Source organism: Plecotus auritus (assembly GCF_963455305.1).
Source record: "Plecotus auritus genome assembly, chromosome: 1".
Classification (NCBI taxonomy): domain Eukaryota; kingdom Metazoa; phylum Chordata; class Mammalia; order Chiroptera; family Vespertilionidae; genus Plecotus; species Plecotus auritus.
In genome coordinates, this window is record NC_137770.1 from 116,878,863 (window position 1) to 116,902,441 (window position 23,579).

At 51.7% G+C, this 23,579-nt stretch overlaps 1 protein-coding gene across 1 annotated transcript in view; it reads right to left on the minus strand.

Annotated features, from left to right (window-relative positions):
- Positions 1-23,579, minus strand: part of CCDC33 (coiled-coil domain containing 33) — a gene marked incomplete at both ends in the record, with an annotated part of 97,087 nt that overhangs the window by 37,296 nt on the left and 36,212 nt on the right. Inside the window, 4 exons of the mRNA XM_080654407.1 lie at positions 8,478-8,672; positions 21,437-21,508; positions 22,423-22,556; positions 23,131-23,260. Coding sequence (XP_080510533.1) covers positions 8,478-8,672; positions 21,437-21,508; positions 22,423-22,556; positions 23,131-23,260 — 531 coding nt within the window. The remainder of the gene's footprint in view (positions 1-8,477; positions 8,673-21,436; positions 21,509-22,422; positions 22,557-23,130; positions 23,261-23,579) is intronic.

Here is a 23,579-nt window from a genome sequence, read left to right on the forward strand (position 1 = left end):
TATAAAGTGTGCCCTGCCTGGTGGGGTAGGTGAGGCTTAGGATTAGGTACACTTCCCTCTGTGCTTCCATAAGCCCCTCAGCAGATTGCACCCCAGTCAAGGACACACCCTTCTTCACTGATTCCCAGAGTCTTTCTGCTGAACTCATCCTCCTGAGGACAGGGCCTTTTGCAGGAGGTTATCTTTAAGTTACTGTGACTCAGCTTGGAGAGGAACTTCTGGAGAGGGGTCAGAAGGGAAGGCCTAGTAAGCTGTGCTGCTTCCCCGCTCCCCCTCAGTCTGCAAGGGCCCCATGAATACAGTGACTATTTATAAGCTTCCTGCAAAGTGGACAGTCCTTTGCAGTTTCCAAGGCGCTACCATCCACTCTCTTTAATCCTCTCTAAAGATTCAGGTAGGAGAGAGTATTCCTTCCCCTTAACAGAGGAGATAGGCCCACACAGGTGGGGTAATTTATCCAAGGTTACACAGCTCTTGAGTGGTGGAGATGGGACTCAAACCTGCTACAGCTACACAGATGAGTAGAGGTGTCTATGCGGGATATCACAGGACTGGGCACATAGCAGTGTGTAAACGCTGGTCAAATGAATGAGTGAGTGCACGTGGCAGGCTGTGGAGTCAATAAGAACGAAAGAGGCAGCCCAGGGTCCGTGGTGTGGGAGAACACTTGACCGTTTTGTTCCCAGTGCCCCCTTCGTGGCTCTTCAAGCACTGCTCATCTGGGGGCAGAGCTCTTTTGCCTTCTCAGCCCCGGGGTGGAGCCCCTTGCTCCCCAACCTCCCAGGCTATCTCACTGTCCTTGGCCTTTGCAGACTCCTCCCCAGTGAGGCTGGGCTTTCTCCATGGAAGCTTACCTCCTCCTCCCCAGGTCCACCCCTAATGTCTGTGGGCCCAGGACCAGAGCATAAATGGAGGCTCCCAACAGCCATTCCCCGGGCCTAGGGGCACAATCCCCTGAAACTATTCGACCCTTGGGAGAATGGACTTCAAGAGGAGGTTTGCATAGTCCTCACAAGCAGACTCAGGTCCACTTGGACCCCAGAATCTTGGATACCCAGATAGTGGCCTAGAATTGTGGAGTTGGGGCTCTGGGCTACATTTACCTGGCCCTGTGTACCCTTTGCTCTGTGGGGAGAGATGAGGCTGAAGGAGGCCCAGAAAGGGCCCTCTCAACATCTAAGGATGGCCTCCCTCCCATCCTGCCTAATACCTGGTCCCATGGGTCCTGGGGCTCTTTCCTGGGCAAGTTGGTCAGGAAGACAAGCCCACTCCAGTGGCCAGTGACTCTCCACTAGGCTCCTGGGACCAGGTGGGGGTGGGGATGGTGTGGGGGTGGTGAGCCTACCAGACAGAGTGTGTGGAGTGGGGGAGGGGGGAAGGAGGTTGGCCTGCAGGGGGCCTTGCCCAACCACTCACAAACACACCAAGAGACAATAAATCCATAAACACTTAATCTCTCTGCAAATTGAAAAGGAGCTGTACATATCTGCTGCACCCCAGCAGCTGAGTTATGAGTCTTGCTTATTAATTTCTTTAGTCCTAGGTGATGGATGGAGGAGGAGAACGGCCCACCAGGGAGATGCTGGGTTGGAGGGAAGGAAGGAGGTGGAAGTGGGTCAGGGCTCTGGGAAGAGCCCTTCTGGAGAAGGGGTGAGAGGGGGGAGGCCTAGGCATTTATGCTTCTCCCTTTTATTCTGTCTAGAAGGGCCCCATGAATATAGTGACTATTAATGAACCTCCTGCAAAGTGGACAGCTCTTTGTAGTTTCCAAGGTGCTGCCAGCCACTCTCTTATTAATCCTTTCCCTCTCCCCCCCAGTCTCAGAATGGAGATATTCCTACCACTTCACAGTAAGAAGACAGGTCCAGAGAGGTGGCGTGATCTATCTAAGATCACACAGCTCTTGAGTGTTAGATATGGGCTCAAACCTGCTAGAGCCACATGGATGAGAGGAGGGGGCAGGAGGGGTCTGCAGGGGGAGGACAGGTACACAGGCAGGATGAATCCTATTTCTTTCTTTATCTTTCTCCCTCCCTCCCTTTCTTTCTCAAATGCTGTGTCCCCCCACCCCAGGAACTGGAGGAGGAAGAAGAGAAGGAAGTTGGAAGAGGAAGAGGTAGCAATGCCCAGGAGCTATGACTGTTGTAACCTCACAAGACTGATTTTTAGACTCCCCAGGGGTACGACCTGGTGCTCCTGTGTGAGGAACACATGCCTTACTAGTAGGTGGGCCCCACAGCACATGGACAGAGCAGGGGAGATTAGAGGTGACCGGGATGGAAGACTGACCTGGGAAAGTGGGACCACGAGCCCTGGGCAGTGGAGTCAGGGGGACAGAAACTGAGGTGTGGGGGGTGGGGTGGAGTGACCGAGGTATTTCGGGAATGTATCTGGTGGTTGTGCGGGTGACCTGGAGGGGGCACTGAGTCAGGGGTCTGATTGTGGGAGAGATGAGGCTGGGAGAATGGACTTCAAAGATGATTGATTGGAGGCTGTGGAGGTGGACACCAGATGACTGTGCTTTCTTTGTCTCTGTCTCACTCTCCGTTTCTGTTGTATTTTCTCTGTCTCTCAAGAGGCCTTGGACTCTCAGGACCCGGGTGAGCTGCCTCCCAGGCTGGGCTTTGTGTCTCCATGGCTGGTGGGAGCCAGCCCCAGGCTCCTGGGCTGATGTTCCTACTACTAGTGGCCACTGCGGTGGGTGTGTCCGGTTAAATGACCACCGCTGGTGCCGTAGGAGGCTCCTTCTCAGACTCAGCACCTGCCACCAGGTGGTGCCACGGGAACCGAGACTGGGTCTGACCCAGCCTAACCTGTCTGCAGACCTCATCTGGGCAGGAGGCTGGGCCAGGATCAAGGCTCCAGTCATGGTGCAGGAGCCCCTGGGACTGGGCAACATCTGCTCAACCTCTGCTGACAGTGGAACTGGGACCCAGAAAGGGGAAGAGAGTTCAAGGTCACTTCAAAGAGCTGATGAGTACAAGGGACAGTGTGGAGCTGGGCTGGACAGTGAGCAGAGAGTATGCATCCTGTGGTTGTGGGTGCTGAGGGGGCCGAGAGTCCAGCAACCTCAAATGGAGCAGGGCTGGGGCAGGGGAGAGTCCATGCTATGGAGGGTGAGCTGTGTTCTGACTTACCTGGGCCTGTGTTGGTTTTAGCACTGCTGAACCCCTCAGTCCTGAGCAAACAAAGATGATTGGTCACCCTGGAGCCATGCCAGGCAGACATGCAGGACCAGGCTCTGAGGTGTCCCTGCTACACTGCCAGCCCTTTCTGAAGGCCCCACCATTTGACCCTGAGAGGTAGGTAGGGAAGGAAACATCCTGTGTTACAGATGGAAAAACCAAGACTCAGGGACACAAAGTGCTTCAAGCCACCCTGGGAAGGTGTGGCAGGGCCAGCACCTCTCTGCCTGCGGGAGGGAAGCTGAAGCGGTCCCTGGGCTAGAGGCTGCCCTCCTGTGACCCCAGCCCCCACCTCCCTGCTGTGTGACTTGGGAGGAGCCACAGCTTCTCTGGCTTTCCTTCCTGTCTTCACACAGGCAATGAGGTCCTCTTCCTTGGGGAAATGGTGTCCAGAGGAGCTGAAATCAACTTACTGAGGAGCAGGTTAAATGGGGTGGGACAGCTGGAGAAGTGGACATGAAACCGAGGGATCAGGGATCATTCTGGAGTCTAGCAGACTCAAGAAAGGAAGAGAAACAAAAGCGTTATACTCAGTGGGGGTGGCATGTGGGGAGTGGATGGGAGAGATGGGGAAGGGGGTGGGGGAAGGCTGTCAAAGAAAGAATGAAAGAAATGAGTCATTCCAGTGTGGTGTGGTTGCAGAAATTCCACTGAATCTTTAAACAACCCTTGTCAGTTTTTCATCTGCTGGTATGAGGGTCCTCTGGTCTGCCACAAATCTCTGAGTAGCGGGGGGAAAGAGGGAGGGAAAATATGGGGTCAGAGAGAGGGAAAGAAAATCAGAAAATCAGAAAGAAATAGAGACAATTAGAGAAATACAGAGCAGGGCAGGGAGAGACAGAAATAGAGAGGGGGTGGGGAAGAAAGGAGGGAGGGAGCCAGAGAGAGGCGGGAAAGACCCTGTGCTGGGATTTCCACACTGGCAGCAACACTGAACACAAAACACACTTCCTGAATAGCACCGAGCACTTCTGCCTCTGTTTATTCAAAGCATAGCCCACCTCCTCTAGGACATCCTGCTTGTTGCTCTCTCTCTTTGCTGAGGGCTCACCAGGTGTGCCCAGCAACACTGGGAAGGTGTGACACTTAGAGGATACATGGTCTCAGTCATGCCCCTTTGTCATTCATACCTCACCAAATATTTATTGGTCTCTTACTCTGGGCCACTGTCTTGCCTCCTGTCTCCCAGGGCATGGCTCAACTCCTGCTGGCTGGAGAATGTCCAGGGCTCAGGGCCTTGGCCTCTTCTTTGTCTCTGCCTTCCCCTGGACACAGCTGGGCACCTGGCAGGGGATGGGAGTTTTCTGGCTGGTTGGAGGCTTGCTGAGGACTGGCGAATCAGGCACAGGGCAGGTGTTTTTAAGCCCTGTGTGAACAGAACCAGGCCTATGCACACAGCATGGAGTCCCTCATCTTACCTGCTCTCCCCTAGTGTCTGGTTGGCTGAGGGGCTCTAAGGGTGAAGGAGGATGCTTGCAAATGGTTACTGTTTGGAGCGCTGTCATGTTCAGGATAACTCTGACTCTTCATTCCACTTAAAGCCTGCCTCTTTCAAAAGACTTCCTGGGCTGCTCAGAAGGGTGGTGAAGGCTTCCTCTAGCTCTGCCCGGGCCTTGCACTTGACTCAAGATCACAATCATGGGACCCTGACCCTAGTGGTCCAGTCAGGACAGGAGCTTTGCACCACATTGACAAAATGGTACATGAAAAGACCCATTTTAAAACCAAGTGTCCTGAATGAAGGTAGCTCGAGATGGAAGAATTGCCTGGATGGCAGTCCTGAAAGGAAGATGATCCAAGGGCATACTAGGGGGAGGGCGCCCCAGTAGAGCATGGTGGGGCTGTAGGGTTGGGAGTGGCAGGCCTGGGGCAACATAGAGCATCCACAGCCTCCTCCCTAAAGAGAGAGTCCAGCCTGCATCTCCTCCACTCCCTTCTCCACCCCCAAGATGCTTCTTTCTCCAGAAAATGTTCAATTTCTTATTTAGCCACAGTAGGCTCTGGGGGGAATCAGAGGTGAAATTATTTCTTGTGCTCCAGGGAGTGTGCTATAAGACTACACATAGACCAATGCACTCTGGGAGTCAGGTGATGCTGGGAGGCTCACAGCCCCGATAAAGTGGCCAAGAGCCCAGGGAGGCACTTTAGTCCTTTGCTCCCTACACTGCCATGTCACTGGGGCCCAATGCTACACCCTGAGGCTCTGCTGCTGGTGACTACTCCCTGACCACACATTCAGGAGTCACATACCTTGTGGCCATGCCATTGCCACCAGATGTGTTTGAGTGCTAATCAGATATCTTCTACTGCTCTGTGACTCTGTCTATGGCTTACATGCCATGTTCTTTGCTCATTGCTATGTCCTATGGTTGTGTCTTCCTGGAACACAGTGCTATGTGAAAGCACTGGGCAGCTTGGGTTTATTGCTATGCAGCTGCACTCCGCTGCTCCCTGATTGCAGTTCTCTTGCTTGTCACTATGTTTCTTGGTTGTATGAGCGCATTCACTACTATGTAACTTTGTTTTGTTGCTATGAAACAGTGATCCATTGCTACATCATTATTCATAGACCTGTACTCCATTGCTACCCACCCAAGTTCTATTGCTTGTACTGTGCTGTACCGGCCTTGTGAATGTTTGGGTGCTACTGTGGTCCTTTCAGGTTCTGGCTAGTTATTAAGAGCTGGAGCTGGGGACTGGGTCTTCAGGACCCAATGAGAACAAAGGGTTAGAAAGAGAGAGAGAAAGAGAGAGAGAGAGAGAGAGAGAGAGAGAGAGAGAGAGAGAGAAGTAAAAGAAGAAGAAGAAGAAGGAGGAGGAGGAGGAGGAGGAGGAGGAGGAGGAGGAGGAGGAGGAGGAGGAGGAGGAGGAGAAGGAGAAGGAGAAGGAGAAGGAGAAGGAGAAGGAGAAGGAGGAGAAGGAGAAGGAGAAGGAGAAGGAGAAGAAGGAGAAGGAGAAGGAGAAGAAGGAGAAGGAGAAGGAGGAGAAGAAGAAGAAGGAAGAGGGGACAGGGGAGAGGGGAGAGAGGAGAGGAAAGGCAGGGGTAAATAAAATGGAGCTGAGTCAGGAACAGGAGGGAACAAGATGGGGCCTTGGATAGGCTGGGATGGGCAAGGGAGAGGGGCAGGCCCATTGCCTTGCATACTATGTGTCTGAGGCACCCAGTGGTGTCAAGTGGCTTGAAGGGTCCAGGGCTGGGTATCCGGGCCTCTACAGCCATCTGGTATTCACTTGGCTATATGCAAGGCAACACAGAATCAGGAGCCTTGGCAGGGTTGTCCCACCTCATCCTCATTGCCATCCTTCGTAAAACCAGGAGCTCAGCCTAGATGCTCTCTAAGGTTCTTTCTGATGTACTTCCTGTCTAGCCAGGGTTTCTAGCACATGGCCCAATAAGCATTTACCTACATTTGTGTGGAGCCAGTATGCTCTTAGTTCAAAGGCTGAATGGTGATGGCTGAGTGGACCTAACCCCACAGCAAGCCAGGGAGAGCAGCCAGTGCCTGTGGCCTTGCCAGGTGCCCAGCAAGGGGAGACCAACCCACTGATGGGTGTGCCAGGGTGGTGTTCAGAGAAGACATGCTTTAGTTCTCCATCTAGACCCACTCAAAACATCTCTGACAGCCTGTGGATATGGGGCAACCCTGAGCCCCTTGTTTGCACTCAGAGCTTCACAGAATCCATTTTGGTGTCCTTGGGTCACTTATTTCTCCTCCGGCCCTCCATCACTCACAATGGTTACTCAACCTCTTGCTTAAAAATGGTTCTTCCTCATGGCTAACCTTGACTTCTCAATATTCAATCTCATCCCATCTATTATAGTTTAATTCTTAAGAGAAAATCAAGACTAACTGCAGGCATTGATTTATTAATACTGTCTAAAGCAGTGGTTGCCAACCGGTGGTCTGCGGACCACTGGTGGTCCGAGAGGTCTGAAAGGTTGGCGACCACTGTTCTAAAGTCTTCAAAGACAAGGTTTGAATCTTTATTTGCAACCCAACTAATGCCTAAACTGGGAAGTCAGGTTAGATAACTGCTTTCCCGAGGGGCAGAGGCGAGAGGAAGGAGAGCAGAAGGTAGCCTGAGTGCTCTGGCATCCTGGGAGGGACCTGTGCTGGGGTGGGCAGGGGCACTTCATGTGGGAGTAACCTGGACACACCCAGCAGACAGCAACCCTCCCTACTCATTCAATGGGACATGTTTCAGAAAGGTGCAGAGTGCCCAGGGAAGATGTGGAGGCTGTTAGTGAGAGGGGAGATCCCTAGAGGAGAAAACCCAGGGCTTCCCTATTGGCCAGTGGCCGTGGCTCGGGCCTTTTCTCAGGATCTTCTGGAGCAATGTTCACTATGGGACCCATTGTGGAAGAAGGGAGGAAGCCACACTTGAATTCATCCATGGTCATTGGCTTGGTACCTCAATTAGGGACTGTGGACTGTCTTTTTGGTAGCCTGCACTTCAACTCTCTTTAGCAAGGGACTAGCACCCAGCACTGACCCCTCAACAAATTAAGACACCAGCTTGGCCACCTTCACCAACCCTTTCCCAGCATCTGGCCAACTGGCAACAGGAAGCCATGCCAGCTCTCACGATCAAAGATGGTGTCCTCCTTTTTTTGAGGCTCCTCCAATATACTCTCTCTTCACATTATACCATTTTACTGTGCTCATAGCACTTTACCAGAAAATTAAATTTCAAAAAATGCGTTTAGTTGTTTAGTGTCTCCACACTAGAATTTAAGTTATATGTAAGCAGGGACCTTGTTTATCCTCATGTCTGCCTCATTTAGATGCTCAATGAACACTTTTAAAAGAATAAACGATGCCATCTATGACTTCCATACTCAGTGTAGTAACAACAGCTTCTAAAATCTCCACACTCTTGTGACACCCTTTGCTGTGCAGACTTATTTTCCATCCCATCTCCTCTGTCATTATTTCAGAAGCTAAAACGAATCTCTCAGGGCTTCCCATTGTCAGTGACATGCTCCTGAGGATGCTCTGAGTTGATGACTAGTTGAGTAAATGGAACCAGCTCATACAGTGTTTCAAGGTTTGTTTTTAAAAGAAATCATATGGGTATTTGATTCAAAAGATAAAGAAACTCTGTAAAATGAAGAATGCACACCTTCCACAGTTTAGATTTGGGGTAACTCACTTACAGAGTGCTCCCAAGTGGAGGTCTACTTGTCACCTGAGGAGTGAACCAGGCCCACAAGGGCTGTCAAGCCTCTTCCAAATCCCCCCTATCATGGCTCCAGCCCTCCCAGGCCTGGAGGTGGGGGGAGACACTCACCATTTCATGGGACATTTGGGGCATCTGAGGCTCTTCCTCTGCTTCCTGGCAGGTGGATGTGCTGGAGTTCATTATGGAGCTCACTGTGGCCTTGGACCAGGACTCATGGATGGAACCCAGCTTCTCATCTAAGATCTGAGGGTCCAGCGTGGGCAGAACCTTGCTGTTGTTTGGTGTTAAGAAGTTTTCTGGCCTCTGGGAAGAGCAAGTGCAAAGAAATTCCTCTGTGCCTCTCTTCCATAAGTGCACTTTCCACACCCCAAGCCTCTCCTCCTCATGGCTCAGGAGGCCCTGCATGTCTGGCCCCTGTCTACCTCCTGCCCCCTTGCTCACTGGGCCCTAATCACACTGTCCTTGATGTTTCTCTAACAAGCCAAGCACTTTCCTGCCTCTAGGCTTTTACATCTGTTTTCTCTAACTGGAAAGCCTCATGGGTCTTTACAGGCTGTTCCCTTCTCTTCACTCAGGTCTCAGCCCAAATGTGATTTTCTTAGAGAGTTCTGCTCTTTGAGGTGGAGGCCCATCCTATTAAAAGTAACTCCTCCTCCAATATACTCTCTCTTCACATTATACCATTTTACTGTGTTTGTAGTACTTTACCAGAAAATTAAATTTCAAAAAATGTGCTTAGTTGTTTACTGCCTACCTCCCTTCTCCAATTTCCACGCTAGAATGCAAGTTATATGTAAACAGGGACCTTGTTTATCCCTCATCTGCCTCATTTAGATGCTCAATAAACACTTTTGAAAGAATAAACAATGCCATCTATGACTTCCATACTCAGTGTAGTAACAACAGCTTCTAAAATCTCCACACTCCTATGACACCCTTTGCTGTGCAGACTTATTTTCCATTCCATCTCTGTCATTCTTCCCTCTTATCACCCCTTAAACAGTATCTCTCTCTCTCTCCTCTCTCTCTCCCCTTTCTCCTTTAATGTCTTGTTTCCTATTCTCCTCCTCCTCTCTTGGTATGATTTTCACTCTCATCTCTGCTTGTCTAGAATTTGACCCACTCAAATACCAGCCCTTCTAGGAAGCCTAATGGCCTCTGCCCACACTTGCTCAAAGCTTTTCTGGGTTCTTTGAGCTCAAATGCTGGCTCTCTCTGCTCACATTGGTCTCTAACTCCAGGCTTGTTTGCCATTTTATTTTTCTAATTAGAGGCCCGGTGCACGAAATTTGTGCACGGGGGTGGTGGGGGGGTGTCCCTCAGCCCAGCCTGCACCCTCTCAAATCTGGGACCCCTTGAGGGATGTTTGACTGCCCATTTAGGCCCGATCCCACCAGGATTGGGCCTAAACGGGTGGTTGGACATCCCACTCACAATCCAGGAGTGCTGGCTCCCAACTGCTCACCTGCCTCTGCCTGATTGCCCCTAACCGCTTCTGCCTGCCAGCCTGATCACCCCCTAACCACTCCCCTGCCAGCCTGAATGATGCCTAACTGCTCCCTGCCAGCCTGGTTGATGCCTAACTGCTCCCCAGATGGCCCGATTGCCCTTAACTGCCCTCCCCTGCCAGCCCGGTCACCCCTAACTGCCCTCCCTGCTGGCCTGATCACCCACAACTGCCCTCCCCTGAAGACCTGGTGTCCCCCAACTGCCCTCCTCTGCTGGCCCAGTCACCCCTAACTGCCCTCCTCTGCTGGCTCAGACACCCCTAACTGCCCTCCCTGCTGGCCTGATCACCCACAACTGCCCTCCCCTGCAGACCTGGTATCCCCCAACTGCCCTCCTCTGCTGGCCCAGTCACCCCTAACTGCCCTCCTCTGCTGGCTCAGTCACCCCTAACTGCCCTCCCTGCTGGCCTGATCGCCTACAACTGCCCTCCCCTGCAAGCCTGGTCTCCTCCAATTGCCCTACCCTACAGGCCTGGGTTCCCCGCAACTGCCCTCCTCTGCTGGCCTGGTCACCCCTAACTGCCCACAACTGCCCTCCCCTGCTGGCTATCTTGTGGTGGCCATTTTGTGTCCACATGGGGGCAGCCATCTTTGACCACTGGGGGTGGCCATCTTGTGTCTTGGAGTGATGGACAATTTGCATATCACTCTTTTATTAGATAGGATAAAACTTTAAGCTCCTTGGACTCGGGGACATGTCTTATGCTCTCTCTGGTGAGAGGTTACTTTAAAGCTCTGTTGAAAATCCGTAGTTAGCCATAACTGCATTGTTCGAAGAATTATGCAGTATCAAGTTTGTAGGAACCTCAAAGGTGCTCCACTTCCACCATACATCAGCTGATGGAATTCTGTCTTGGCCAAAAGCAGACAAATATGGCACTGTCTAGAGCAGCGTTCGCTAACCTTTCAGACCTCACGGACCACCAGTGGTCTGTGGACCACCGGTTGACGACCTCTGGTCTAGAGTGTTGTTCTAGAAGTAAATAGAAGAATGGGCATAGTGCCAACCAGGACAGATGTGTTGAGGGTTAGAAGTGCTTGAGTGTCTGACTCTGAACAGTGAGAACTTGGTACTTTATATGAAAGCCCACTCATGAATCAGATGAATTAGGACAAGGATCCTTCACTTTACCACTGGGATCCTTTATGATCTTTAAAAATAAAATTGCAGAAATTCATTAACATGAAGCCATTTCAGGCTTGTGTTGGTAGAGTAAGGGATAGTCACACAAGTACAGAGGTATTTCCTGTTCAATTTGGCCTCACCCTCACCCTCACCCCCACCCTCCACCTCCATCCCTGGATATAAGGATAAATATTTCCAAAGAGAAAACAGCTAAACAAAGACTCTTGGGATGGGAAGAATGAAGCTTGGGTGACCTTGGGGCTGACTATGGCACCTACTGCTTGTTAAAATCAAGATTTCTGGGACTGTTTTGTCCCTGGGCATTAGGCCTGGCTGTCTCTCTCACCTGCTCCTCTCAGTAGCTATGGTACAGGGAGGGTGAAATTCACTCAGGGGCTCCTCATTGAACATGCCCAGGGCCTCAGTGCAGCATCTGAGTCAGATGGTTTTGGCATTTTGGGTTGTCTGTTTTATATAGGAAAAAGTACCATGTCTCTCTCCTGTTCAGAATGGCTGAACACCAGAATGGCTGCAGAGAACAACAGAATGCATATTGGATGGATAGATGGATGGATGGATGGATGCAAGAGAGAATGAAGGAAAGAGTAACTACCCAGGGTAAAGACTAACTCCCCATTGACAAAGTGGCCCCTGGGGCTGGGGTGAGATGCTGATTCGGGACCCATAATGACATTTCTCCTCATTTCCAGGCAGCAAGCCAATTTTGATGTCCTGGATTTCATAGACTGCCATCTAATTCAGTTAGAAAAGGAAGTAGAAGTAATGAAATCAAGGGAGAGGTCTCCAAAGGTGCCCTATCAGTTCTGAAAGCAGGGACACAATGCTGAGAAAGTCCCCTCCCCCACAGCCTGTCTCCCTGACATCCACCCTGTGTGGCCCCAGCACCAGAGGGGTCAACTCAGTGACTCAAAAGCTGACATTTACGGAACTGGGCATTCACCGGATACTTTTATGTGTATTCTGAAGTTTGTCATGGATAATTCATTTAATTTCATTATAAAGATAAAATAAAAATGAGACTCACCCCAGTCCAGTCCAGTGCCTTTACCCCATCAGTTTCTGGTGGGTGTGTGTGTTCTGAAAAGCACAGCATCTATGGACTCTAGTCTATACTGCCCACTGCACTCCCTTCTGACTCTCAGCTGCTCTACCCAGAGCCCCTGTCAGACTCAGAGGTTCTGCACTGCTCTGCCCTCTCCATGGCTGGTCCTGGCCTATATCTACTCCCACAGCTGTTTCATGCCAGTACCTCCCCACCCCACCCACCTCTGCAGGTCTCCTGCCCAAATTTTCAATCAACTTTGTCAGGATCTATTGTGGCCTGGGGGTTGGGGCCAAGGTGGGTGGGTGGTTTTTGCAGAAAAGTCTTTAGACTTCCACATAGTATAGGCCCCACAGGCAAGGCCAGAGGCAGTTGCTCTTGTCATGTGAGGTAACTGGCACCAGGAAGGCCACAGTGCCTCACGAAGTGCCTAAATTCTCCCTAACGGTCCTTTACCTCTCCAGACTCCTCTGCTTTCACTGCCCTATTTTGGGGAGTGGATTGTGCCCTCCCTGCTTGTTTCTCATGGGAAAGGAGCTTGTTTAAGACTATAGGGAGGGGCCAGGCTGCTGGAAGTGGTGGGTCAGGGTAGAGGATGGGGGAAGGGGCAAGGCTAAAATGGGGGAGAGGGTGAAGCCTTGGGGCTAATTCTTCCTTATGTAGTCCCAGGCTTTCTTGGCTCTCCCCCTTTCCTCCAGATGAGGGTTGGAGTGAGGGCTGCTGGCCCACCCCACAAGCCTGCTTACTTGTTTTTCTACTTGGCAGGTCATACCCTGCCTATTGAGGCAGCTTGGGGCTGACAAGTGGCCTCTCACTCTGTGGCTCCATGGCTGCAGCACGCCCAGCTTCATTAGGGTTGTAATTGGAGACTTACTTTGAAAGCTCAAAGCAATGCATCGCCATGCACTGGCTCAGACTCGGAGCCCAGCCCACCACTCCTTGTGCTGCCACAGCAGCTGCCCCACATGACGAGTGCCATGGTGGGGAGAAGACACCCCTTCCATATGCCTCCCAGCCCTCACTGATGCCTGCAGGCAGGTCTGTTGAGACAGACCAGGCCAAGAGCATCACAAGCTCAAGGTTTTTTGGGTCACCTGTTTTCCCCTCCTCCACTTACATATTCTGCTTCTCTCCTACGCACTCCATCCCCCAGACCCCTGATCATGCAAAAGGCAACAGTTCCAGCTTGCCCTGGCAATTACAGACTAGCCAGGTCGCAGCTGCTGTCCTTGCTGCTGAAAGTCCCCCTACCGGACTGGGGCCTCTCACCCCGCCCAGAGCCTTCCCGCTGGAGTGCACTGCTCTTAATTCAATTAGCTGGTCCTGAATCCTCCCCAGGGAGCCTGGAGCGGAAACTGACAAATTCTGTTTAACAAAGACATTTTCCCCCACCCCACCAGCTTTAGGTTCTGCCCGCCTCTATCCCCTCACCTCCCCCTCATTAGGTATCTAACAAAGTGCGTCCCAAGAAATCTACTTCCAATCACTAGTAATTCAGGGGGCCTGATGCAATTTTCTCCGTGATAAGGGTGTCTCGCCTGCTGGCAAACGCCATAATGAGCCCTGTACAGCGGCTCCCCATCAGTCACTGCTTTGTCATTTCCTGTTGCTGAAGTTGTAGGTTCTTATCTCTTCAGCTAAAGGCGAGGCTCAGACAACAGGCTCCCTCCAGGAGGGCTTGCTGCCTCCCCTGCATATGGCAAGCCTCATTTATGGCATCCTGCATGGCCTTGCAGCTGCCATGGGGTCTGTCAGCCAACCAAGCCATGATTCATTCTTCAGTAAATGATGTCAGAGGGTTAATCTAAAAGCCAGTTGTGGGATCAGGGGAGAGGAGTCAATGATATGATTTAAAGAAAATTCTGGCAAGGATTCTAATTCTATATAATAAAAGCATAATATGCATATCGACCGAATGGCCAAACAGCCGAACAAACATCTGGACGACCATCCAGGACCATGCTATGACACCCACTGGTGGCAGGCCAGCCAAGGCAGGTGCGATGTGATTGGTTGGGGCCCAGCCATCCCCCATGATCACCCCACAGAGGGAGGCCCAGGCCACTTACTGGTGGGCTGCAGCAGGTGGTGGGGCCTCTCTCTGCGAGGGAAGCCTGGTCCGGGTGCCGGCAGGAAGCTGGTGCTGGCAGCCAGGGGAAGGAAGGCCTACTCTTGCACGAATTTCATGCATTGGGCCTCTAGTCCTATATAATAAAAGGCCAGCCACCATGGGTGTAACAACCAGAACAACCAGAGACCAGAACCACCACAGCCCCTTGCTGGGCTGGCCCCGCCCCCGAGCAATCAGTTAGGGGCAATCAGGCAGGCAGGCAGAGTGGTTAGGGGTGATCAGGTAGGCAGAAGGCCCCTCGCCAGGCTAGCCCCACCCCCCAGCAAGCCGTTAGGTGTGATCAGGTAGGCAGGTAAGTGGTTAGGGGTGATCAGGTAGGCAGGTGAGCAGTTAGGGGTGATCAGGTAGGCAGACAGCCCCTTGTAGGGCTGGCCCTGCCCCCCAGCAAAGAAAGAGGGAGGCCCAGGCCACCAGCAGCGACCCTGTGGCAGGTGTGTGGCTGGCCAGCAATCGCCCCGCAGAGGGAGGCCCAGGCCAGCCAAGCCATCGCACCCCACGCCTGTTGCCTGCAGAGGGAGGCCACCGGTGGCAGGGGAGGGAAGTGCAGCGCTGAACAGATGGCAAGCAGTGACAGTGGTGGGGTTGGGGCCAGCTGCCTGCAGCCGGGGGAAGGAAAGCCCTGATAGGCCCTGATTTTAGGCCAGGCCTAGGGACCATACCTGAAGGGTCCTGGATTGTGAGAGAGTGTAGGCCAGGCTGAGGGACCCCTCCCCCCCTCCACCCGAGTGCACGAATTTTCATGCACAGGGCCTCTAGTTTCCTTAGCCATCCTTGCATCCTGACTCAGTGGGAGCTCAGGGCTCACACTGCTCTCAAGGCCAAAAAGCAGGTCTTTACTTTCTTCATCTCCTCCATAGCCCCCAGCTCAGGGCAGGGTACACTGGGAACTCCAGCAAGTCTGGTCTCTGGAGAGATGATTGTCTGTCTCTTTCCCATTTCTTTATTCCCTGAAAAATTGCTGTGAGACCAATGTGCTGCTGGTGACATTTATCTTCAGCACTTGACAAGGCTTTCTGATGTCCTTATGGATGTGAATCTGGTGGGATGGCTGTCATGAGGGGTGGGCAACAAGTGAGGGTTAGCAGGGCTCCACTGTTCCCCTCCCTCAGGATCCCTGCCCTCATCCCTGAGGAGTTCAGGTGCTTGTCAGCAACCTGGGTGAACAATGAATGTTAAGCACTCCCCTCACCAAGTGTCTGCAAGACACTGTGCTGGGCACTCACACATGCTCCTCCTGTCAATTTTTACTACATTCCTGGCTGGTAGGAGTCACAACCCCCTTCTTTAGATGAGGAAAGCAAAACTCTAAGATCAAGTGGAAGATCCAGGATTCAAACCCAGTTTGAAGGATGCACACTTTTTAGTACTCATAGTGTCCTGACCACATCCACAGATGATACAAAGGTAGCGGTGGGGATGCAGGCAGGACTGTAAATGTGATGCATGATAAAATCAGGGTCCAGAATGATCGCAAGCCCAGACAATGGCTGAGATGAAGAAGGAGAAATACGGCAGGGAAGAGAACCCTGCCCAAGTTCAAAATAGAGCAGCAGAAGGTGAAGATGTGCTGCCTGACAATGGCTCACATGCCAGCCTGGACCCACAGGCTTTCACTGGATCCCTGTAGTGTTGGTTAGTAATAAAGTAAATGACAGACTTTGGCTGTACCAAAGGGGAGAATGTGTTTGGAGAAAGGGGGTAAAGGTCCTATTCTATCCTCCAACGTTGATCCAGCCCCACATTTTGGGGGGAGTTTTAAGAGGGGTCTTGTCAAGAGGAGATGGCCAGGAGGATGAGAAGCAGAAACCAAGTGGGACAAAGATCAGTCAGAGGAAGGAGAGCTGGTCAGACTAGAGATGATATAACCAAGTTTGCAGGCAGCAATAGAGCTGATGTGGGCCTGGGAGCTGACTTCTGTGGGGCTGGCCTCAGGAAAGAAAAGGTAGGGTCAGGGGGAGGAACTGGAAAGAGACAGAAGGAAGAGGTTTACAAGGGAGCTGACAGATGCTGGAAAGGGCTTCCTGGGAGGTAATGAGCTTCCTGTCACAAGAAGTGAGCAAGTAGATTCTGTAGAACCCAGTACTTTCGAAGGAGTGTCAAACTCCCTCCCTGAGGTGGAGAGCATCAGGTGGGGAGTTGTATGATAACCAAGAGACTGTGGGGGGACCAATATTTGTCCCCAAGGCATGGAGCACTACTGGGATGGGTTCGGGCATAGTGAACCCTGAAAAACCACAGGCTCTTGCCTCTTACCCACCATTCGCAGCTTCCTTTGAGTTGACTTGGGCCTAGAATCTGAGCAGGTAGAAGAAAGAGTACCTGTGAGCTGGGGGAGAGATAGGCCTATTCCTGCTTTCTGCCATCTGGCCTGGGAGAGTGAGAGGATAGGGGTTGTAGCAGTTTGGGGCAGAAGGAAAGATAGGCAGGGATGTTGTGAGGTTGTGGGAGGGGACAGGGCCTCTTTCTCTGGATCCACCATTGTCCTTATGGTAGTATTTTCAGAGCTGGCGTCTTGGGATGAGGACAGACCAGCCAAGGAGGCTGCTATGCTATCCCGGACACTGGGCCTTCCAGGCAGCTGTGCTTGTGAAGAAATGAAGGCAAGCTTGTGTTGGGGCTTCTCAGAGAACCAGCCTATGGCTGTCATGTGAGCTTTTCAACGAAATTCATGAAAATTCACCAATAAAAACCAGCAGCCTATGTCCTGCCTATGCCCCCACTTTGGGCAGGTCTCCAGAGATAGTGTTGTAATCAGTGGTTTGAATTAAAATACCAGGGCAGCATGGTATCAAAGACCCACCTGCCCCTTTCTGTGAGGGGATCAGGGAGGGGGAGGGCAGACTGACTGTGGGAGCCACCCCTTCCCCCAAGGGGTGGCAGCAGATTCTTCCTTTCCTCAAATATATCCTCCCTGTGCCAAAATCCATGGAAGCCTGTGTGTTTCAAGTCCTGCCAGCATCTCTCAGGGCCGTGGGCTACCTCTGCCTGGTGCCCTGGCACCTGGCCTGGACAAGACTCTGGATCCCAAGCCCAGCCCTAAGAGGGGACCCAAATGACTGCATGGACTTGTCCTACCTCACGGGAGGCTGAGACCCCCACAACGAGCACCTGATGTGTGCATCCAGGCTCCAGTGCACATGGCTCAGTGCACATGGCCCAGTGCCGGGCCGGGCCTAGAAACCTGGTCAGGGTGGGCCTCACTTAAAAGAGGATGTCTGTGAACTGGAGGGCACCCAGGATACTGTGGGAATTTGAAGCCAATTCATTAAAAGAGGAGGCTGCTTAGCCTGGAGAAGCATAGACTCTCGGAGGAGCAGATCACACTCTTCAAAGAGAAGAGGCCAACATCAGAGAGGGAGTGGAGGAGACCAAAGGCTTATTCATGTATGTATATGTGGAGTAGCCACAGGCTCAGGGGTTCTTAGAGCACAGTGGTCCTCCAAGGCCAACCCCTCCAGAATGTGCAATAAGGGAAGTTTTCTTTGTATCTATGCGTAGCTATACACCTACTCATGTATATACACAGCTCTGGCTTGAGGCAGATCACTCGAAGCAGCAGGTCCCATAGAGAAGCCCCACTAGAGGGAAGAGCTTAACCAATCACCAACACAACCAGCTTCAGGCACAATATCCCAAACCAGGAGACCACCTGTTCTTGCCATTCACTGAAATGGCTGGCTTTGTTGGCTAGTCTGCCCACCAGCATGCTGGATGGCTGACCACGTCCCAGTGTCTCTCGAACCCGTGCACGAGGCTTGCTGGCATTGCACTGCAGCCCCAGAGGGCAGAGTCAGTAGCCTGGGGCAGAGGGAGGGCCCTTGGAGGCAGGGTGGGCTCACTGGGGGTTGAGTGTTTCTATCAGTTGTAGCTACCGAGCCATGGCATGGGTTGCTTCTAGAGGTAGTGAATTCCTGGCCAAGGCAGAGTAAGAGGAGAGACTGGGCTGACCACCCATAGTAGATGTTGTCAAGGAGATTCCTGTCCAGGGTGGGCTGTTGAGATTCCTCTGTGCCTAATTTGGAATAGACCACAGTGCTCTTGTTCCTAGAGCTTTGAGAATGGGAGCAGTGGGTGGGGGGTGACTGTGTTCACCAAAATGTCAATTAACCAGGATGGTCTGTGCTATCCTGTGGAGGCTCCCAGGAAAACAGGCTATGTCCTCAAGCAGGAAGACATGCATATTTATTTTTCCTGAGTTATTTCCTCTCTACAGCACATCTGACCATGAGCAAGGAGCTGCACCTAAGACAGCGTTGTTAGCCACATGGACGCGGGGCTCTGAGGAGCCCATTATCACAAGCCCCCCTGCAGCTGGATTGTCACATTTATTATAGGACTGCCAGCCTGCAGGGATGGCTTTGGACAGTGTTTGATTTAAATGGTGGAAGAGTCAATGGTTCTGGTCCCACAGGCTGGAACGCAGAGATGAAGGCCTGCAGTCCTATGTGTGAAAATATTTGTGTGTCAGTTTGCATGTGTGTATGAGCATGCATATATGTATTAAATGTGTGCACCCTGGCAAAGGTGTGCGTGAGCATTTGTGCACATATGACTGTGTGGTTATTTGAATGCTATTGTGTGAGTGTATATGCGTGGAACTGCGTGAGTGAATTCTTGGCTGTAGAATCTGAATTTCCTCTAGTATTATTTTCCCGGTACACACTGGATCTCCTCCCTCTTTACCTTTCTTTTCAGAAATCCATTACTGAAAGGTTTTTACCCACCTTCAGGGGGAGGGGGAGGGGAAGGGAAAGCTAAAATCACAAGGCCCAGATCAAAACACTCAGCAGCTCAATGAATTCACAGCGTTTTCCCGCATGACTTGGAGGGATAATTTAGTGAGGTCGCCAGCTGGAAGGAAAGGGATTAATTCTGCACTTAGCACAGCTCCGGTGAATAATTCATCACCAAGTTCTTTGTGCCCAGCCCCTGGGCAGCTGGGAAAGTGTCCTGCACACCTGCCTGTTGCCTGCCTGGATCCCCCAGTGCCTTGATCGCTTGATGCTCCTTTGGGTCCTCAGAGCACACTTGCCCCAGTGAAAGGGCAGGAGGTAGGGGGAGGTGAGGAAAGGGCTGGCAGTGGCCCCTGGCAGACGCTAGACCCTGAGAAAAAGGTATGGAGCATTGAGCTCTAATTTAGGTAATCTGTGACATTTTTCTCCAAGGACTGTCCTTCCCCTTTCTTGGTGTCTTTCACTGCCTCTGTGCTCTCCTCTCTCAGTACCTTCTGGCTCCTGGTTTGGGAGGGGGTATGTCAGCTACCTAACAAACTCTCTGACCAGGAATTAGAGGGTGCTCTAGAAGGCAATGTAGAACGTTGCACAGCAGGGAGTGCTGATGGGAGGTCTCAGACACTCACCAGAGGCCTTGTGGGGAGACACCTGCAGGATGGTACATTCCTGGATATACCCTAGAAGGGACAGTGGACAAATTCCAGCAGGTGACTGCAAGGTTCACTGGGGCCAAATGACGGGTCCAATCTGGACTCAGAGCCCAGGAATAATTGGCTAGAGGAAGAGACTCATCCGCCAGGCAGGGCTCAGCCCCTGTTGCCTGCCTGGATCCCCCAGTGCCTTGATCGCTTGATGCTCCTTTGGGTCCTCAGAGCACACTTGCCCCAGTGAAAGGGCAGGAGGTAGGGGGAGGTGAGGAAAGGGCTGGCAGTGGCCCTTTCCACTTGGACCAACCCAGCTGTGGTAGGCAGCGTTCCTACAATGGGCCCTCAAGAGTCCACACCCTAATTCCCAGAACCTGTGAGCATGCTGAGCTGTCACTCTTGTGCTTATGTTATATGGCACCGTGCACCATAAGATGGGAATGTTATCAGAGGGGGCATAACCTTTTCACATGACCCCTCAAAAAGCAGAACATTTTCTCTATCTGCTGACAGAAGGGGAATCCAGAGTTTGGAAGTTTGAGGGGGATTTAGCATGCTGCTGTGTAGAGAGCACCTGGGAAGGCACATGGGCATTTCTTTAATTATTGTCAGCTGAATCCAGTGGTGTCGGCAAAGCCACGTCCTGGAAACACGCTTTGCCAAAAGGCAGCAGTGTTCTCAGCTTGACCTTCATTTCTGCCCAGGTGCCGGGGAGTGGGTTTTATTATGTGAATCCAGCCAAGCACCAGTAATGAACAGGACTCAGGCCCATCCAAGAATGTGAATAATCTCCTTTGTCTTTACTTTTAGTAAAACTTCCTGGTATTTGGGGTATAAAGTAAACATGCTGTATCACCTCTGGGTCACTGTTCCTGTCCCTGTCCATGTCAGAGGACAGTGGTCCCACCCGGCCCCAGCTTTTCCCTTCTATCTCTGTGTCTGTCTCTTTCTTTCATTTTCTCAATCCCCAGCTGCCTCTACTCAAGAACCAGACCACTCTCCAGCTGCGCTGGATGCGGAAGAGAGAGAACCCTCCATACTGCTGGCTTGAAGATGGAGGAGGCCATTGTGAGAAAGAACGTGGGCAGCCTTCAGGAGTTGAGAGAGGCCCATGGCTGACAGCCAGCAAGGAAACAGGGACCTCAGTCCTACAACGGCCAGGAACTGGGTTCTGATGACAACCTAAATGAGGCTACAACAGCCGTGGGCAAACTACGGCCCGCGGGCCGGATCCGGCTGTTCTATCCGGTTCTCTTGCTCTCCCCTCCGCTCCTTTACTTTGAATTTATATTAGTTCACACAAACACTCCATCCATGCTTTTGATCTTAAACACTCCCTCCGGTCCAGTTTAAGAACCCATTGTGGCCCTCGAGTCAAAAAGTTTGCCCACCCCTGGGCTAGGAGCTCAGTCTTCCCATAGCCTCCAGAAAGGAGCTCGACCCTGCCAGCATTCAGATCTCAGCCATGTTGTGTAGGTCTGCCTACTGCAGAGTCTGAGCTCATCCGTGGGTGTTTTTTAAACTGCTGAGTTTGTTATAAGCTACAGAAGCTGATGTTCTAGTTCACCCTGTGGACCCTCAAGACCAGTGAGTCAGGCTTGGCTTAGACCAGGTTAGAGACTAACTCCCAGGCTTTCTCCTCCAACTCTCTTCTTTCTAACTAAGTGTTCTCTCTGGTTTTCTGGAGCCTCAAGTCACCCTCAGACGTTTCCATCCAAAGCAGCAGTTCCCTCTTCCCTGAAGCCCAGACCCCAGCTCTGAACAAGGCCAGCAGTTGTGAAGGAGGCTGGAACGCACCGAGGGGCTACTGGAGGAGGCACAGGGCTTCCAGCCCCCGACTTTGCCCTGACCTTCAGCCTTACCTCAGAGGAAAGCAGCTGAAAGGAGAGATCCACCGTGGGGGCCTCGCCATTCATGGTTTTCAGCTTGGTGTCCTAGAGAGAAGAAGGGAGCAGTCAGACCATGATGTCCAGGGCAGCTCTGCCTCTGCTGAGCCCACTCTTCTGATTACTCAGGAAGGTGCCTGCTGAGGGCTAGGCCTCCTTCCTTACTCAACCTCACTGCTCTGTACACCCTTCCCCACTCCACTGGAGACCTGACTGGCACCTTCAGACTTGCCTCCTGGTGAGTAGGGGAGGTCTATTATGACCGCATGGCCAGAAGTATTGTAGTGAAAAAGGTGGCATAGAGGTAGACAATGATGATAATAATGTATTAATTCTTATTGAGAACTTATTCTGTTCTAAGTGCTTTATGGGCATTTCCCCCAAAATCTCACAGCAAACCTATGAAAAAAGTATTATTACTATGAACCCATTTTATAGACAAGGAAACTGAGGCGCTGAGACTTTAAGTAATTTTCCCACAGTCATGTAAGCTGGTAAGTGGTAGGACCAGAATTTGAACCCAGTTAGTCTGGCTCTTGAGTTTGAGCTCTCGATTCTTATTAAACAGAGAGACTGTATACAAACATGCTCCCATTTTAGAGTGGGGCACTCTGAGATTTAGAGAGGTCAAGTAACTTGGCCCAGCTTCTACCATGAGGACTAAGGCAAGTCAGGATTTGAACTCAGGTCTCACTGGATAGAGGCCTGAGCTCTTGCTGCTATCCCATGGAGCATCCCTGTACTTCTCCCCAAGTTGCTCTGGGGCAATTTCATCACAAGCCCAAGGGCAAGATGGACTTCCGGTGTTTGTGGATACTCCTCACACCTAACAGCGATCAGCTTCAAGGGTGGGGGCCCTGCTGGAAGCTGCTGGGGAAGCCAGATTCGCCTGTGTTGGTGAGGCATGGAGGAGCAAGGCGGGGTAGGGTGGGACCGGGTGGACTTGCCAGGGGCAAACTCACGGTGATGGGGAGCCTCTCTATTCGCAACCCGTTCAGGCCTTTCCCTCTCAGCATCTTGGGGTACAAATGGCTCTTTAATGGCAACACGGAGACTCCCAGGGGCTTGCTGAAGGTCCACGACTCACCGCCTTTCACTGTGGTGATGGGAGGACAAGCTGAGGCTCCCAACAAAGTCCCCGCCTCAGGCTTTTCAGTTCCCAGCCCCACCTGAGCCTCATCCTTTGGTACCCAACCCTCCCATCCCTCACCACCCACCTCCTGGCATTTGCCCACAAATATCCTCCTCCTTCTCTGCTCTTCAGGGCTTACTGAGTTCAAGGCCAGCTCTAAGCATATTCCTGCCTCTGGGTATTGATATGTATCTCTCTTGTCCCTGTTTCTGGGGGCTTCAGTCTTATAGTGTGGACTGAAGATGGTGGATCAGCTATTCTTGGAATCTGTCTCCTCCCCTCTCCCCAGGATGTGAGTCCTGAGGGCCCCACCTCCACCCACCTCACTGATAAGTGCATGGGGAGGGGTGGTGGTACAATAAAACCACATGGACCCAGTGTGGGAATAGGGCCCATACCCCAGAGCTGCAATTTAGACAAGGAAGGCAGCCTGGCGCTCCGCTGCCTGTCTGTGTGCACTGGGAGGTGGCCCTGGGACCACCCCTGAAGGAGGCAGAGACAGGATGGTCTGAAAACCCTGTCACACGTGTGACCTTACTTGAAGTCGAGGTATAGTACTCCAGCACCAAGGCAGTGTCTTCCGAGAAGTTGGTGGCTCCGTCTCGGCCTTGGAAGAGGAAGGACTGATTCCACAGGGGCAGCTCCGGGGGTCCCCCGGGCTTGGACAGCTGAAAGGAGAAGGTGGGAGCAGATGATGGGCCATAGCTTCTCCCCAAGCAAGGGATGTCCGAATATTGGGTTCTGTGCACGTCTATATATGCCACAAACCTTTGTCTCAATTATAAAAGCAACACGCACTTAATGAATAAACTTGGGAAAATATAGAAAAGTAGAAAGATTAAAAACCCCTAAGTTCCTATACTAAAGACAACTGTTCACAAGACAGTTCATTTTTCTAGTCTTTTCCTATGCCTTTTTTGTATATGATTGCTATTCTAACATCCCATTTTTTAAATTTACCATGAAAACCTAAACATATCCACAATC